At 30.5% G+C, this 15520-nt stretch overlaps 1 protein-coding gene and 1 long non-coding RNA gene across 3 annotated transcripts in view; both read right to left on the reverse strand.

Annotated features, from left to right (window-relative positions):
• Nucleotides 1-4634: 4634 nt before the first annotated feature.
• LOC143242740 (ras-related protein Rab-14) overlaps nt 4635-15520 on the reverse strand; it is a 35721-nt gene continuing 24835 nt past the window's right edge. For both annotated transcript variants that reach the window (XM_076486216.1, XM_076486217.1), the window contains exons 3-6: nt 12646-12823; nt 12141-12207; nt 7188-7275; nt 4635-4773 (exon numbers count right to left, since the gene is read on the reverse strand). In XM_076486216.1, the coding sequence (XP_076342331.1) occupies nt 4739-4773; nt 7188-7275; nt 12141-12207; nt 12646-12823 (368 nt within the window). In that variant the 3' untranslated portion in view covers nt 4635-4738. The remainder of the gene's footprint in view (nt 4774-7187; nt 7276-12140; nt 12208-12645; nt 12824-15520) is intronic.
• Nucleotides 13501-15519, reverse strand: LOC143242741 (uncharacterized). The gene is made up of 2 exons (XR_013023192.1): nt 14148-15519; nt 13501-13863 (listed from the first exon to the last, which is right to left on the reverse strand). It is a non-coding gene; the product is annotated as an uncharacterized LOC143242741 (long non-coding RNA).

A 15520-nucleotide genomic window follows, 5' to 3' on the forward strand; every position in this document is an offset into this window, starting at 1 on the left:
AACTGTCACTTATTATTATAAAACTGTACAACTGTCACTTACTATTATTAAACTGTACAACTGTCACTTACTATTATTAAAACTGTACAACTGACACTTACTGTTATATAAAACTGTACAACTGTCACTTACTGGGTTATTAAAACTGTACAACTGTCACCACTTACTATTATTAAAACTGTACAACTGTCACTTACTATTATTAAAACTGTACAACTGTCACTTACTATTATTAAAACCTGTACAACTGATCTCTTACTATTATTAAAACTACACGTAACTGTCACTTACTGTTATTAAAACTGTACAACTGTCACTTATATTATTAAAACCAGTACAACTGTCACTTACTATTATTAAACTGTACAACTGTCACTTACTATTATTAAAACTACTACAACTGTCACTATGTTATTAGAACTACAATAAACTGTCACTTACTGTTATTAAACTGTACAACTGTCACTTACTATTATTAAACTGTACAACTGTCTTTACTATTATTAAAACTGTACAACTGTCACTTCTATTATTAAAACTGTTGCCACTTACTATTATTAAAACTACTGTACAACTGTCACTTACTATTATTAAAACTACACAACTGTCACTTACTATTATTATAACTACACTGTTGTCACTTACTATTATTAAAACTGTACAACTACAATTTAAATTACTATTACTATTATTAAACTGTACAACTGTCACTTACTATTATTAAAACTGTACAACTGTCACTTACTATTAAAACTGTACAACTGTCACTTACAATTATTAAAACTGTAATAACTGTCACTTACTATTATTAAAACTACACAACTGTCACTTACTATTAAAAAAACCCTACAACTGTCACTTACTGTTATTAAAACTGTACAACTGTCACCACTTACTATTATTAAAACTTTACAATAACTGTCACTTACTGTTATTAGTAAACTGTACAACTGTCACTTACTATTATTAAAAACTGTAGGCAACTGTCACTTACTGTTATTAAAACTGTACAACTGTCACTTACTGTTATTAAAACTGTACAACTGTCACTTACTATTATTAAAACTGTACAACTGTCACTTACTATTATTAAAACTGTACAACTGTCACTTACTATTATTAAAACTACACAACTGTCACTTACTGTTATTAAAACTACACAACTGTCACTTACTGTTATTAAAACTGTACAACTGTCACTTACTATTATTAAAACTGTACAACTGTCACTCTACTGTTATTAAAACTGTACAACTGTCACTTACTATTATTAAAACTGTACAACTGTCACTTACTGTTATTAAAACTGTACAACTGTCACTTACTATTATTAAAACTACTGTACAACTGTCACTTACTATTATTAAAACTGTACAACTGTCACTTACTATTATTAAAACTACAACAACTGTCACTTACTATTATTAAAACTGTACAACTGTCACTTACTATTATTAAAACTGTACAACTGTCACTTACTATTATTAAAACTGTACAACTGTCACTTACTATTATTAAAACTGTACAACTGTCACTTACTATTATTAAAACTGTACAACTGTCACTTACTATTATTAAAACTACACACAACTGTCACTTACTATTATTAAAACTACACAACTGTCACTTACTATTATTAAAACTGTACACAACTGTCACTTACTATTATTAAAACTGTACAACTGTCACTTTACTGTTATTAAACTGTACAACTGTCACTTACTGTTATTAAAACTGTACAACTGTCACTTACTATTATTAAACTGTACAACTGTCACTTACTTTTATTAAAACTGTACAACTGTCACTTATTATTATTAAAACTGTACAACTGTCACTTACTATTATTAAAACTGTACAACTGTCACTTACTATTATTAAAACTGTACAACTGTCACTTACTATTATTAAAACTGTACAACTGTCACTTACTATTATTAAAACTGTACAACTGTCACTTACTATTATTAAAACTGTAATAACTGTCACTTACTATTATTAAAACTGTACAACTGTCACTTACTATTATTAAAACTACACAACTGTCACTCTACTATTATTAAACTACAATTAACTGTCACTACTATTATTAAAACTGTACAACTGTCACTTACTATTATTAAAACTGTACAACTGTCACTTACTATTATTAAAACTGTAAAACCTATTAACTGTACAACTGTCACTATTATTAAAACTGTACAACTGTCACTTACTATTATTAAAAACTACACCAACTGTCACTTACTATTATTAAAACTACACAACTGTCACTTACTATTATTAAAATACTGTACAACTGTCACTTACTATTATTAAAACTGTACAACTGTCACTTACTATTATTAAAAACTGTACAACTGTCACTTACTATTATTAAAACCACAACTGCACAACTGTCACTTACTTATTATTAAAACTACACAACTGTCACTTATTATTATTAAACTGTACAACTGTCACTTACTATTATTAAAACTGTACACAACTTACTATTATTAAAAACTGTACAACTGTCACTTACTATTATTAAACTACAACTGTCACTTACTATTAAAACTTACAACTGTACTTAACTGTCACTTACTATTATTAAAACTGTACAACTGTCACTTACTATTATTAAAACACTGTACAACTGTCACTTACTATTATTAAAACTGTACAACTGTCACTTACTATTATTAAAACTGTACAACTGTCACTTACTATTATTAAAACTACACAACTGTTACTTACTATTATTAAAACTGTACAACTGTCACTTACTATTATTAAAACTGTACAACTGTCACTTACTATTATTAAAACTACAATAACCAACTCTTACTTACTATTATTAAAACTACCATACAACTGTCACTTACTATTATTAAAACTACACAACTGTCACTTACTATTATTAAAACTGTACAACTGTCACTTACTATTATTAAACTGTAACAACTGTCACTTATTACTATTAAAACTGTACAACTGTCACTTACTATTATTAAAACTGTACAACTGTCACTTATTATTAAAACTACACAACTGTCACTTACTATTATTAAAACTGCAACTGCTTATTAAAACTATCACTAACTGTCACTTACTATTATTAAAACTGTACAACTGTCACTTACTATTATTAAAACTGTACAACTGTCACTTACTATTATTAAAACTACACAACTGTCACTTACTACTATTATTAAAACTACACAACTGTCACTTACTATTATTAAAACTGTACAACTGTCACTTACTATTATTAAAACTACACAACTGTCACTTACTATTATTAAAACTACACAACTGTCACTTACTATTATTAAAACTGTACAACTGTCACTTACTATTATTAAAACTGTACAACTGTCACTTACTATTATTAAACTACTGTACAACTGTCACTTACTATTATTAAAACTACTGTAAAACTGTCACTCTACTATTATTAAAACTGTACAACTGTCACTTACTATTATTAAAACTACACAACTGTCACTTACTATTATTAAAACTGTACAACTGTCACTTACTATTATTAAAACTGTACAACTGTCACTTACTGTTATTAAAACTGTACAACTGTCACTTACTATTATTAAAACTACTGTACAACTGTCACTTACTATTATTAAAACTGTACAACTGTCACTTACTATTATTAAAACTACACAACTGTCACTTACTATTATTAAAACTGTACAACTGTCACTTACTATTATTAAAACTACACAACTGTCACTTACTATTATTAAAACTGTACAACTGTCACTTACTATTATTAAAACTGTACAACTGTCACTTACTATTATTAAAACTACTAACCTTCCATCTTGAATATTCTCAGAATCCTTTTAGCTGTTTCGAAAAAACTTCTTCCACATTTTCCCCTGCACAAGAAATATAAATCCTCAGACTTTAGTGGTTTACATACTACAAGATATCAGACTACACAGAAATATGTTTGAGTACTGTTTTGAATCATGCACCTTTATGAATGAACTTTATCAATAACAATATGTCAATAGTTATCGTAACTTAAAACCTATCCAAACATTACTCAGTTGGTGGTTCACGACACCAAACATGAAAACAGTTGTAAAACATAAATAGTCTATATCAATATAGAATATAATCTATATTTTAAACTAACGAGGCTTCAACGTCTACAATTACAATAGAAAATGACCTATTTAACCATAAAGTACTTGAATAATCTTTAGATGCACTTAACTTGCCATATTAGTTCAAGAAACTACAAATAAAGAAACAAATATATTTAAAAAATTCATTCCTGGATTTCACGTGAAATAAGCCAAGAATTATTAATTATTATTTTACAGAATTAAAATATTTAGAGTGATTGTTATTTGTCCGAGGTCCACATCAATTCTGTGTGGGTATTAAAAGATTAAATATTTTCCAGTTATTTCATGGAGACAGAAATATTTCAAATAAAACTGTAGTTTCAAAAAAGCTGATAATTCTGAATTAAAAAATATGGTATACATCTGTTATAAGCAAGTGTTATTAGTTTTTATTATATCTTATTTTCCTCACAAATTTGGAAATTTTAATAAGCATACACACGTACATTCAAAGTTGTTTCCACTAAAAATTAAAAAACAATCACATTTTAAAAATAAGAGGAAAATTATGGAACTATATTAAGTTCACACAACCCCAATGGGGCCTGTCTCACAACATACCCAAAATGTTCACACTTTGAAAAAGTAAACAGCACGACTTACGTCTTTGCACTAGCTTCAACAAACATCAGGCCTAAAAAAAAAGAGATTTTTAATAATGCAAAGAGGATTGTTGTAAGATAAAACACATTAATCTGCATATATGGACTCAACTTTTCTATTTCAGTTTGTAGTTTCAAGAAAATATCCATCACTTGATAACAAAATACATAATAACTTCTCTCAAGATGATTGATGAAGTGCTATATTATGGAACATTATCCAGAAAAAACATTGTATTGTCAGTTACAAACCTACAAATAATCAGTAACTTTAGTTATATCAAACAATAATTTACAAAAACATTGTTTGTTTATCACAAGATCTTCAGATAAGTACTATAATTACCTTCATACGAAGCAATGCTACATTAAGTCAGTAACAGACACTTGCCAATGAATTATTTACTAACTTATTATCAAGTGAAAATAGATATATAGTTTAATTCCACAATAAGGAGACAAGTTTCCACTTTTACCTTACATGTTATTGTGTGTTTACCTATTGTAAAAGAAGTTATACACTTTACAATAAATATACGTCAAGATAACAGGTAGTAAATTATTTTTGTCACAAATACCTACAGCAAAATGTGGAAAGACTAAGCCTTATGTTAGCATCTTATGTTAAACTCTGGATCATATTTTGACAGTAGGAGTTATTATAGAAGAATAACTTTATCTTTACCATTATTATAAAATAGTTTCTGAATACTGAATCATTTTACTACTGTAATTAAATCCAGATTAAGTGCATGTTAGACTTAAAGGACTAATTATTTTTTTAATGAAAATTTTAATTGGTTGATTTAAAGGATTTACTGGTGCAAAGGAACATGGTTATCTGTGCCAATCAGCTGTGAAATTAATTGGGTTGATTGTAATTCTGATTAATTAGTTATTTTATATAACATTAATCAATGGTTCTGAGTAATAAACTGAGATAACCACTCAGCTATAGCACACATTGTTAATAACCACTCAGCTATAGCACACATTGTTAATAACCACTCAGCTATAAGCACACATTGTGAATAACCACTCAGCTATAGCACACATTGTTAATAACCACTCAGCTATAGCACACATTGTGAATAACCACTCAGCTATAAGCACACATTGTGAATAACCACTCAGCTATAGCACACATTGTGAATAACCAGTCAGCTATAGCACACATTGTTAATAACCAGTCAGCTATAGCACACATTGTGAATAACCACTCAGCTATAGCACACATTGTTAATAACCACTCAGCTATAGCACACATTGTTAATAACCACTCAGCTATAGCACACATTGTTAATAACCACTCAGCTATAGCACACATTGTTAATAACCACTCAGCTTGTTAATAACCACTCAGCTGTAGCACACATTGTTAATAACCACTCAGCTGTAGCACACATTGTTAATAACCACTCAGCTCTAGCACACATTGTTAATAACCACTCAGCTATAGCACACATTGTTAATAACCACTCAGCTATAGCACACATTGTTAATAACCACTCAGCTATAGCACACATTGTTAATAACCACTCAGCTGTAGCACACATTGTTAATAACCACTCAGCTGTAGCACACATTGTTAATAACCACTCAGCTGTAGCACACATTGTTAATAACCACTCAGCTCTAGCACACATTGTTAATAACCACTCAGCTATAGCACACATTGTTAATAACCACTCAGCTATAGCGCACATTGTTAATAACCACTCAGCTATAGCGCACATTGTTAATAACCACTCAGCTATAGCGCACATTGTTAATAACCACTCAGCTATAGCACACATTGTTAATAACCACTCCGCTATAAGCACACATTGTTAATAACCACTCAGCTATAGCACACATTGTTAATAACCACTCAGCTATAGCACACATTGTTAATAACCACTCAGCTATAAGCACACATTGTTAATAACCACTCACCTATAGCACACATTGTTAATAACCACTCAGCTATAGCACACATTGTTAATAACCACTCAGCTATAGCACACATTGTTAATAACCACTCAGCTATAGCACACATTGTTAATAACCACTCAGCTATAAGCACACATTGTTAATAAACCCTAAACAAAACTAACCTTTTTTTTACTATAAAGTTTAGAAGATCCCTATTTGGAAAACTTGTTTTTTAAAGAAAAGCTTTCACTACTAAGTTGTAGTGATAGAGAATATTTCTACGAATCAGTCGGTCAGTGTTAAGTTCTTACTAAGATCAGAGTAATGAGAAAATTTACTTAAAACAGCTGTTAAGAAAGCAACGACCAAATGTTGCAAATACAGCATTTACTGTACCTTATTGTTCACAAGTCAGTTCAGCTTGAATAGTGTAGGATTATTTAGATAAAGAACACAATCACTGTAGTTACCCACAAACCATTGTGTACACTGTTTTATCTAACATTGATAAATCATAGTAAATTATACTAACCATTCTCTTCAGCAAACTGCCTGGCTTCTTCGTACGTTACATCTCTCTGACCTTCTAAGTCACTTTTATTTCCAATGAGGAAGATGACCTGACAATTATTTTATAAAAACTGATAAGAACACTTTGAAAACAACCCCACCTCACATAAAAACTGATAAGAACACTTTGAAAACAATCCCACCTCATATAAAAACTGATAACAGCACTTTGAAAACAATCCAGTTTCATATAAAAACTGATAACAACACTTTGAAAATAATCCCGTTTCATTTAAAAACTGATAACAACACTTGGAAAACAATCCTGTTTCATATAACTGATAACAACACTTTGAAAACAATCCTGTTTCATATAACAACCGATAACAGCACTTTGAAAATAATCCTGTTTCATATAACAACTGATAACAACACTTTGAAAACAATCCTGTTTCATATACAAATGATAACAGCACTTTGAAAACAATCCTGTTTCATATAAAAACTGATAACAACACTGAAAATAATCCTGTTTCATATACAAATGATAACAGCACTTTGAAAACAATCCTGTTTCATGTAAAAACTGATAACATCACTTTGAAAACAATACTGTTTCATATAAAAACTGATAACAGCACTTTGAAAACAATCCTGTATCATATAAAAACTGATAACAGCACTTTGAAAACAATACTGTTTCATATAACAACTGATAACATCACTTTGAAAACAATCCTGTTTCATATAACAACTGATAACAGCACTTTGAAAACAATCCTGTTTCATATAACAACTGATAACAGCACTTTGAAAACAATCCTGTTTCATATAACAACTGATAACATCACTTTGAAAACAATACTGTTTCATATAACAACTGATAACAACACTTTGAAAACAATACTGTTTCATATAACAACTGATAACAGCACTTTGAAAACAATCCTGTTTCATATAACAACTGATAACAGCACTTTGAAAACAATCCTGTTTCATATAACTGATAACATCACTTTGAAAACAATCCTGTTTCATATAGCAACTGATAACATCACTTTGAAAACAATACTGTTTCATATAACAACTGATAACAGCACTTTGAAAACAATCCTGTTTCATATAAAAACTGATAACAGCACTTTGAAAACAATACTGTTTCATATAACAACTGATAACAGCACTTTGAAAACAATCCTGTTTCATATACAAATGATAACAGAACTTTGAAAACAATCCTGTTTCATATAAAAACTGATAACAGCACTTTGAAAACAATCCCGTTTCATATAAAAACTGATAACAACACTTTGAAAATAATCCCGTTTCATTTAAAAACTGATAACAACACTTTGAAAACAATCCTGTTTCATATAACTGATAACAGCACTTTGAAAACAATCCTGTTTCATATAACAACCGATAACAGCACTTTGAAAATAATCCTGTTTCATATAACGACTGATAACAGCACTTTGAAAACAATCCTGTTTCATATAACAACTGATAACAGCACTTTGAAAACAATCCTGTTTCATATACAAATGATAACAGAACTTTGAAAACAATCCCGTTTCATATAAAAACGGATAACAGCACTTTGAAAACAATCCTGTTTCATATAACAACTGATAACAGCACTTTGAAAATAATCCCGTTTCATATAAAAACTGATAACAGCACTTTGAAAACAATCCTGTTTCATATAACAACTGATAACACTTTGAAAACAATCCTGTTTCATATAAAAACTGAAAACAGCACTTTGAAAACAATCCTGTTTCATATAACAACTGATAACAGCACTTTGAAAACAATCCTGTTTCATATAACAACTGATAACAACACTTTGAAAACAATCCTGTTTCATATAACAACTGATAACAGCACTTTGAAAACAATCCTGTTTCATATAACAACTGATAACAGCACATTGAAAACAATCCTGTTTCATATAACAACTGATAACAACACTTTGAAATCAATCCTGTTTCATATAACTGATAACAGCACTTTGAAAACAATCCTGTTTCATATAAAAACTGATAACAGCACTTTGAAAACAATCCTGTTTCATATAACAACTGATAACAGCACTTTGAAAACAATCCTGTTTCATATAACAACTGATAACATCACTTTGAAAACAATCCTGTTTCATATAACAACTGATAACATCACTTTGAAAACAATCCCGTTTCACATAAAAACTGATAACAGCACTTTGAAAACAATACTGTTTCATATAACAACTGATAACATCACTTTGAAAACAATCCTGTTTCATATAACAACTGATAACAGCACTTTGAAAACAATCCTGTTTCATATAACAACTGATAACATCACTTTGAAAACAATCCCGTTTCATATAAAAACTGATAACAGCACTTTGAAAACAATACTGTTTCATATAACAACTGATAACAACACTTTGAAAATAATCCCGTTTCATATAACAACTGATAACAGCACTTTGAAAACAATCCTGTTTCATATAACAACTGATAACAGCACTTTGAAAATAATCCTGTTTCATATAAAAACTGATAACAGCACTTTGAAAATAATCCTGTTTCATATAAAAACTGATAACAGCACTTTGAAAACAATCCTTTTTCATATAACAACTGATAACAACACTTTGAAAACAATCCTGTTTCATATAAAAACTGAAAACAGCACTTTGAAAACAATCCTGTTTCATATAACAACTGATAACAGCACTTTGAAAACAATCCTGTTTCATATAACAACTGATAACAACACTTTGAAAACAATCCTGTTTCATATAACAACTGATAACAGCACTTTGAAAACAATCCTGTTTCATATAAAAACTGATAACAGCACTTTGAAAACAATCCTGTTTCATATAACAACTGATAACAGCACTTTGAAAACAATCCTGTTTCATATAAAAACTGATAACAACACTTTGAAAATAATCCCGTTTCATATAAAAACTGATAACAACACTTTGAAAACAATCCCGTTTCATATAAAAACTGATAACAGCACTTTGAAAACAATCCTGTTTCATATAAAAACTGATAACAGCACTTTGAAAACAATACTGTTTCATATAACAACTGATAACAGCACTTTGAAAACAATCCTGTTTCATATAAAAACTGATAACAACACTTTGAAAATAATCCCGTTTCATATAAAAACTGATAACAACACTTTGAAAACAATCCCGTTTCATATAAAAACTGATAACAGCACTTTGAAAACAATCCTGTTTCATATAAAAACTGATAACAGCACTTTGAAAACAATACTGTTTCATATAACAACTGATAACAGCACTTTGAAAACAATCCTGTTTCATATAAAAACTGATAACAACACTTTGAAAATAATCCCGTTTCATATAAAAACTGATAACATCACTTTGAAAACAATCCTGTTTCATATAACAACTGATAACCACTTTGAAAACAATCCTGTTTCATATGAAAACTAATAACAGCACTTTGAAAATAATCCTGTTTCATATAAAATCTGATAACAACACTTTGAAAATAATCCCGTTTCATATAAAAACTGATAACATCACTTTGAAAACAATCCTGTTTCATATAACAACTGATAACCACTTTGAAAACAATCCTGTTTCATATGAAAACTAATAACAGAACTTTGAAAATAATCCTGTTTCATATAAAATCTGATAACAACACTTTGAAAATAATCCCGTTTCACATAAAAACTGATAACAGCACTTTGAAAACAATCCTGTTTCATATAAAAACTGATAACAGCACTTTGAAAACAATACTGTTTCATATAACAACTGATAACAGCACTTTGAAAACAATACTGTTTCATATAACAACTGATAACACTTTGAAAATAATCCTGTTTCATATAACAACTGATAACAGCACTTTGAAAACAATCCTGTTTCATATAACAACTGATAACAGCACTTTGAAAATAATCCTGTTTCATATAAAAACTGATAACAGCACTTTGAAAACAATCCTTTTTCATATAACAACTGATAACAACACTTTGAAAACAATCCTGTTTCATATAAAAACTGAAAACAGCACTTTGAAAACAATCCTGTTTCATATAACAACTGATAACAGCACTTTGAAAACAATCCTGTTTCATATAACAACTGATAACAACACTTTGAAAACAATCCTGTTTCATATAACAACTGATAACAGCACTTTGAAAACAATCCTGTTTCATATAAAAACTGATAACAGCACTTTGAAAACAATCCTGTTTCATATAACAACTGATAACAGCACTTTGAAAACAATCCTGTTTCATATAACAACTGATAACAGCACTTTGAAAACAATCCTGTTTCATATAAAAACTGATAACAACACTTTGAAAATAATCCCGTTTCATATAAAAACTGATAACAACACTTTGAAAACAATCCCGTTTCATATAAAAACTGATAACAGCACTTTGAAAACAATCCTGTTTCATATAAAAACTGATAACAGCACTTTGAAAACAATACTGTTTCATATAACAACTGATAACAGCACTTTGAAAACAATCCTGTTTCATATAAAACTGATAACAACACTTTGAAAATAATCCCGCTTCATATAAAAAACTGATAACATCACTTTGAAAACAATCCTGTTTCATATAACAACTGATAACCACTTTGAAAACAATCCTGTTTCATATGAAAACTAATAACAGCACTTTGAAAATAATCCCGTTTCATATAAAAACCGATAACAGCACTTTGAAAACAATCCTGTTTCATATAAAATCTGATAACAACACTTTGGCCAGTCGACCTCTCTATATCACTCCTGGTGTACCATTGTACTGTGATTTCAGTGCCATGCACATCTGATTGGCCAACCTACCTGTACCACTGATACAGATTTAGATAAAGCTGTATGAGATTTGCATTACTGTAACATTAGTCCCATTAACAGTTACGTTTAATATAGAACAGATTAGTAACTATTGTACTTACTGTGTTTGGGTTTGTTAAGTTTCTTGCATCTGTTAACCAGCTGCTCAGGTGGTTGTAAGTGCTTCTTCTACAAAATGTTTGAATAACAATCACATAAAAATTACAGTTACAGAATGTTAGCATAAGAAACACTTATCCTATTAATTTCATCTAACCAATCATACCAGAAAAATTATTACTACAGAAAATTTCTCGTAACAGATCATAAACTTTTTTAAACATATAAAACTTTTCTCTAAAACTTGTTTCTCACACAGATTCTAGTTTTCACCTATAAAACTTTAGGAAAAAGAGGTAGAAAGTTTAAAAACATCATACAAATTTCACAGGATTTAATTTGAAGCCCCTTGCACACACACACACACACACACACACCCCCCCACCACCAGAATGTCTGGTGCGAACAGTTAACAGACAGAGAAAGAACAAAACTATATCTTACAATACCACATTACTAAGTAATTACTCAAACAACAAAGAGATGTGACAACCGTTTGTTGCTCACCTGGTAATGTCATAAACCATAAGTACTCCTGCTGCTCCTCTGTAATAACTTCTAGTCACAGCTCGAAACCTTTCCTGGCCGGCAGTATCCCAAATCTGAAGTTTGATCTTCTGTCCACAAACCTCAATTATTCTGGTCCCAAATTCTACTCCAATGGTGTGTGGACAGTCTGCCATGACTAAAAAAGAGAGAACTTTCTTTAACCTTGTCAACTTACACTGACAGAGAGATCTTTCTTTAACCTTTGTCAACTTATACTGACAGAGAGAACTTTCTTTAACAACTTACACTGACAGAGAGAACTTTCTTTAACAACTTACACTGACAGAGAGAACTTTCTTTAACAACTTACACTGACAGAGAGAACTTTCTTTAACAACTTACACTGACAGAGAGAACTTTCTTTAACAACTTACACTGACAGAGAGAACTTTCTTTAACAACTTACACTGACAGAGAGAACTTTCTTTAACCTTTGTCAACTTACACTGACAGAGAGAACTTTCTTTAACAACTTACACTGACAGAGAGAACTTTCTTTAACCTTGTCAACTTACACTGACAGAGAGAACTTTCTTTAACAACTTACACTGACAGAGAGAACTTTCTTTAACCTTGTCAACTTACACTGACAGAGAGAACTTTCTTTAACCTTTGTCAACTTACACTGACAGAGAGAACTTTCTTTAACCTTATCAACTTACACTGACAGAGAGAACTTTCTTTAACCTTTGTCAACTTACACTGACAGAGAGAACTTTCTTTAACAACTTCAACTTACACTGACAGAGAGAACTTTCTTTAACCTTGTCAACTTACACTGACAGAGAGAACTTTCTTTACACTGACAGAGTCAACAACTTACACTGACAGAGAGAACTTTCTTTAACAACTTACACTGACAACTTTCTTTAACAACTTACACTGACAGAGAGAACTTTCTTTAACCTTTGTCAACTTACACTGACAGAGAGAACTTTCTTTAACCTTTGTCAACTTATACTGACAGAGAGAACTTTCTTTAACAACTTACACTGACAGAGAGAACTTTCTTTAACAACTTACACTGACAGAGAGAACTTTCTTTAACAACTTACACTGACAGAGAGAACTTTCTTTAACAACTTACACTGACAGAGAGAACTTTCTTTAACAACTTACACTGACAGAGAGAACTTTCTTTAACAACTTATACTGACAGAGAGAACTTTCTTTAACCTTTGTCAACTTACACTGACAGAGAGAACTTTCTTTAACAACTTACACTGACAGAGAGAACTTTCTTTAACCTTTGTCAACTTACACTGACAGAGAGAACTTTCTTTAACAACTTACACTGACAGAGAGAACTTTCTTTAACAACTTACACTGACAGAGAGAACTTTCTTTAACAACTTACACTGACAGAGAGAACTTTCTTTAACCTTTGTCAACTTATACTGACAGAGAGAACTTTCTTTAACCTTTGTCAACTTATACTGACAGAGAGAACTTTCTTTAACAACTTACACTGACAGAGAGAACTTTCTTTAACAACTTACACTGACAGAGAGAACTTTCTTTAACAACTTACACTGACAGAGAGAACTTTCTTTAACAACTTACACTGACAGAGAGAACTTTCTTTAACAACTTACACTGACAGAGAGAACTTTCTTTAACCTTTGTCAACTTACACTGACAGAGAGAACTTTCTTTAACCTTTGTCAACTTACACTGACAGAGAGAACTTTCTTTAACCTTTGTCAACTTATACTGACAGAGAGAACTTTCTTTAACAACTTACACTGACAGAGAGAACTTTCTTTAACAACTTACACTGACAGAGAGAACTTTCTTTAACAACTTATACTGACAGAGAGAACTTTCTTTAACAACTTACACTGACAGAGAGAACTTTCTTTAACAACTTACACTGACAGAGAGAACTTTCTTTAACAACTTATACTGACAGAGAGAACTTTCTTTAACAACTTACACTGACAGAGAGAACTTTCTTTAACAACTTACACTGACAGAGAGAACTTTCTTTAACAACTTATACTGACAGAGAGAACTTTCTTTAACAACTTACACTGACAGAGAGAACTTTCTTTAACAACTTACACTGACAGAGAGAACTTTCTTTAACCTTTGTCAACTTACACTGACAGAGAGAACTTTCTTTAACCTTTGTCAACTTATACTGACAGAGAGAACTTTCTTTAACAACTTACACTGACAGAGAGAACTTTCTTTAACAACTTACACTGACAGAGAGAACTTTCTTTGTCAACTTACACTGACAGAGAGAACTTTCTTTAACAACTTACACTGACAGAGAGAACTTTCTTTAACAACTTACACTGACAGAGAGAACTTTCTTTAACAACTTACACTGACAGAGAGAACTTTCTTTAACAACTTACACTGACAGAGAGAACTTTCTTTAACAACTTACACTGACAGAGAGAACTTTCTTTAACCTTTGTCAACTTATACTGACAGAGAGAACTTTCTTTAAAAACTTACACTGACAGAGAGAACTTTCTTTAACAACTTACACTGACAGAGAGAACTTTCTTTAACCTTTGTCAACTTATACTGACAGAGAGAACTTTCTTTAACAACTTACACTGACAGAGAGAACTTTCTTTAACAACTTACACTGACAGAGAGAACTTTCTTTAACAACTTACACTGACAGAGAGAACTTTCTTTAACCTTGTCAACTTATACTGACAGAGAGAACTTTCTTTAACAACTTACACTGACAGAGAGAACTTTCTTTAACAACTTACACTGACAGAGAGAACTTTCTTTAACCTTTGTCAACTTACACTGACAGAGAGAACTTTCTTTAACCTTTGTCAACTTACACTGACAGAGAGAACTT

The sequence above is a fragment of the Tachypleus tridentatus genome, unplaced genomic scaffold (genome assembly GCF_004210375.1).
Source record: "Tachypleus tridentatus isolate NWPU-2018 unplaced genomic scaffold, ASM421037v1 Hic_cluster_2, whole genome shotgun sequence".
Classification (NCBI taxonomy): Eukaryota; Metazoa; Arthropoda; class Merostomata; order Xiphosura; family Limulidae; genus Tachypleus; species Tachypleus tridentatus.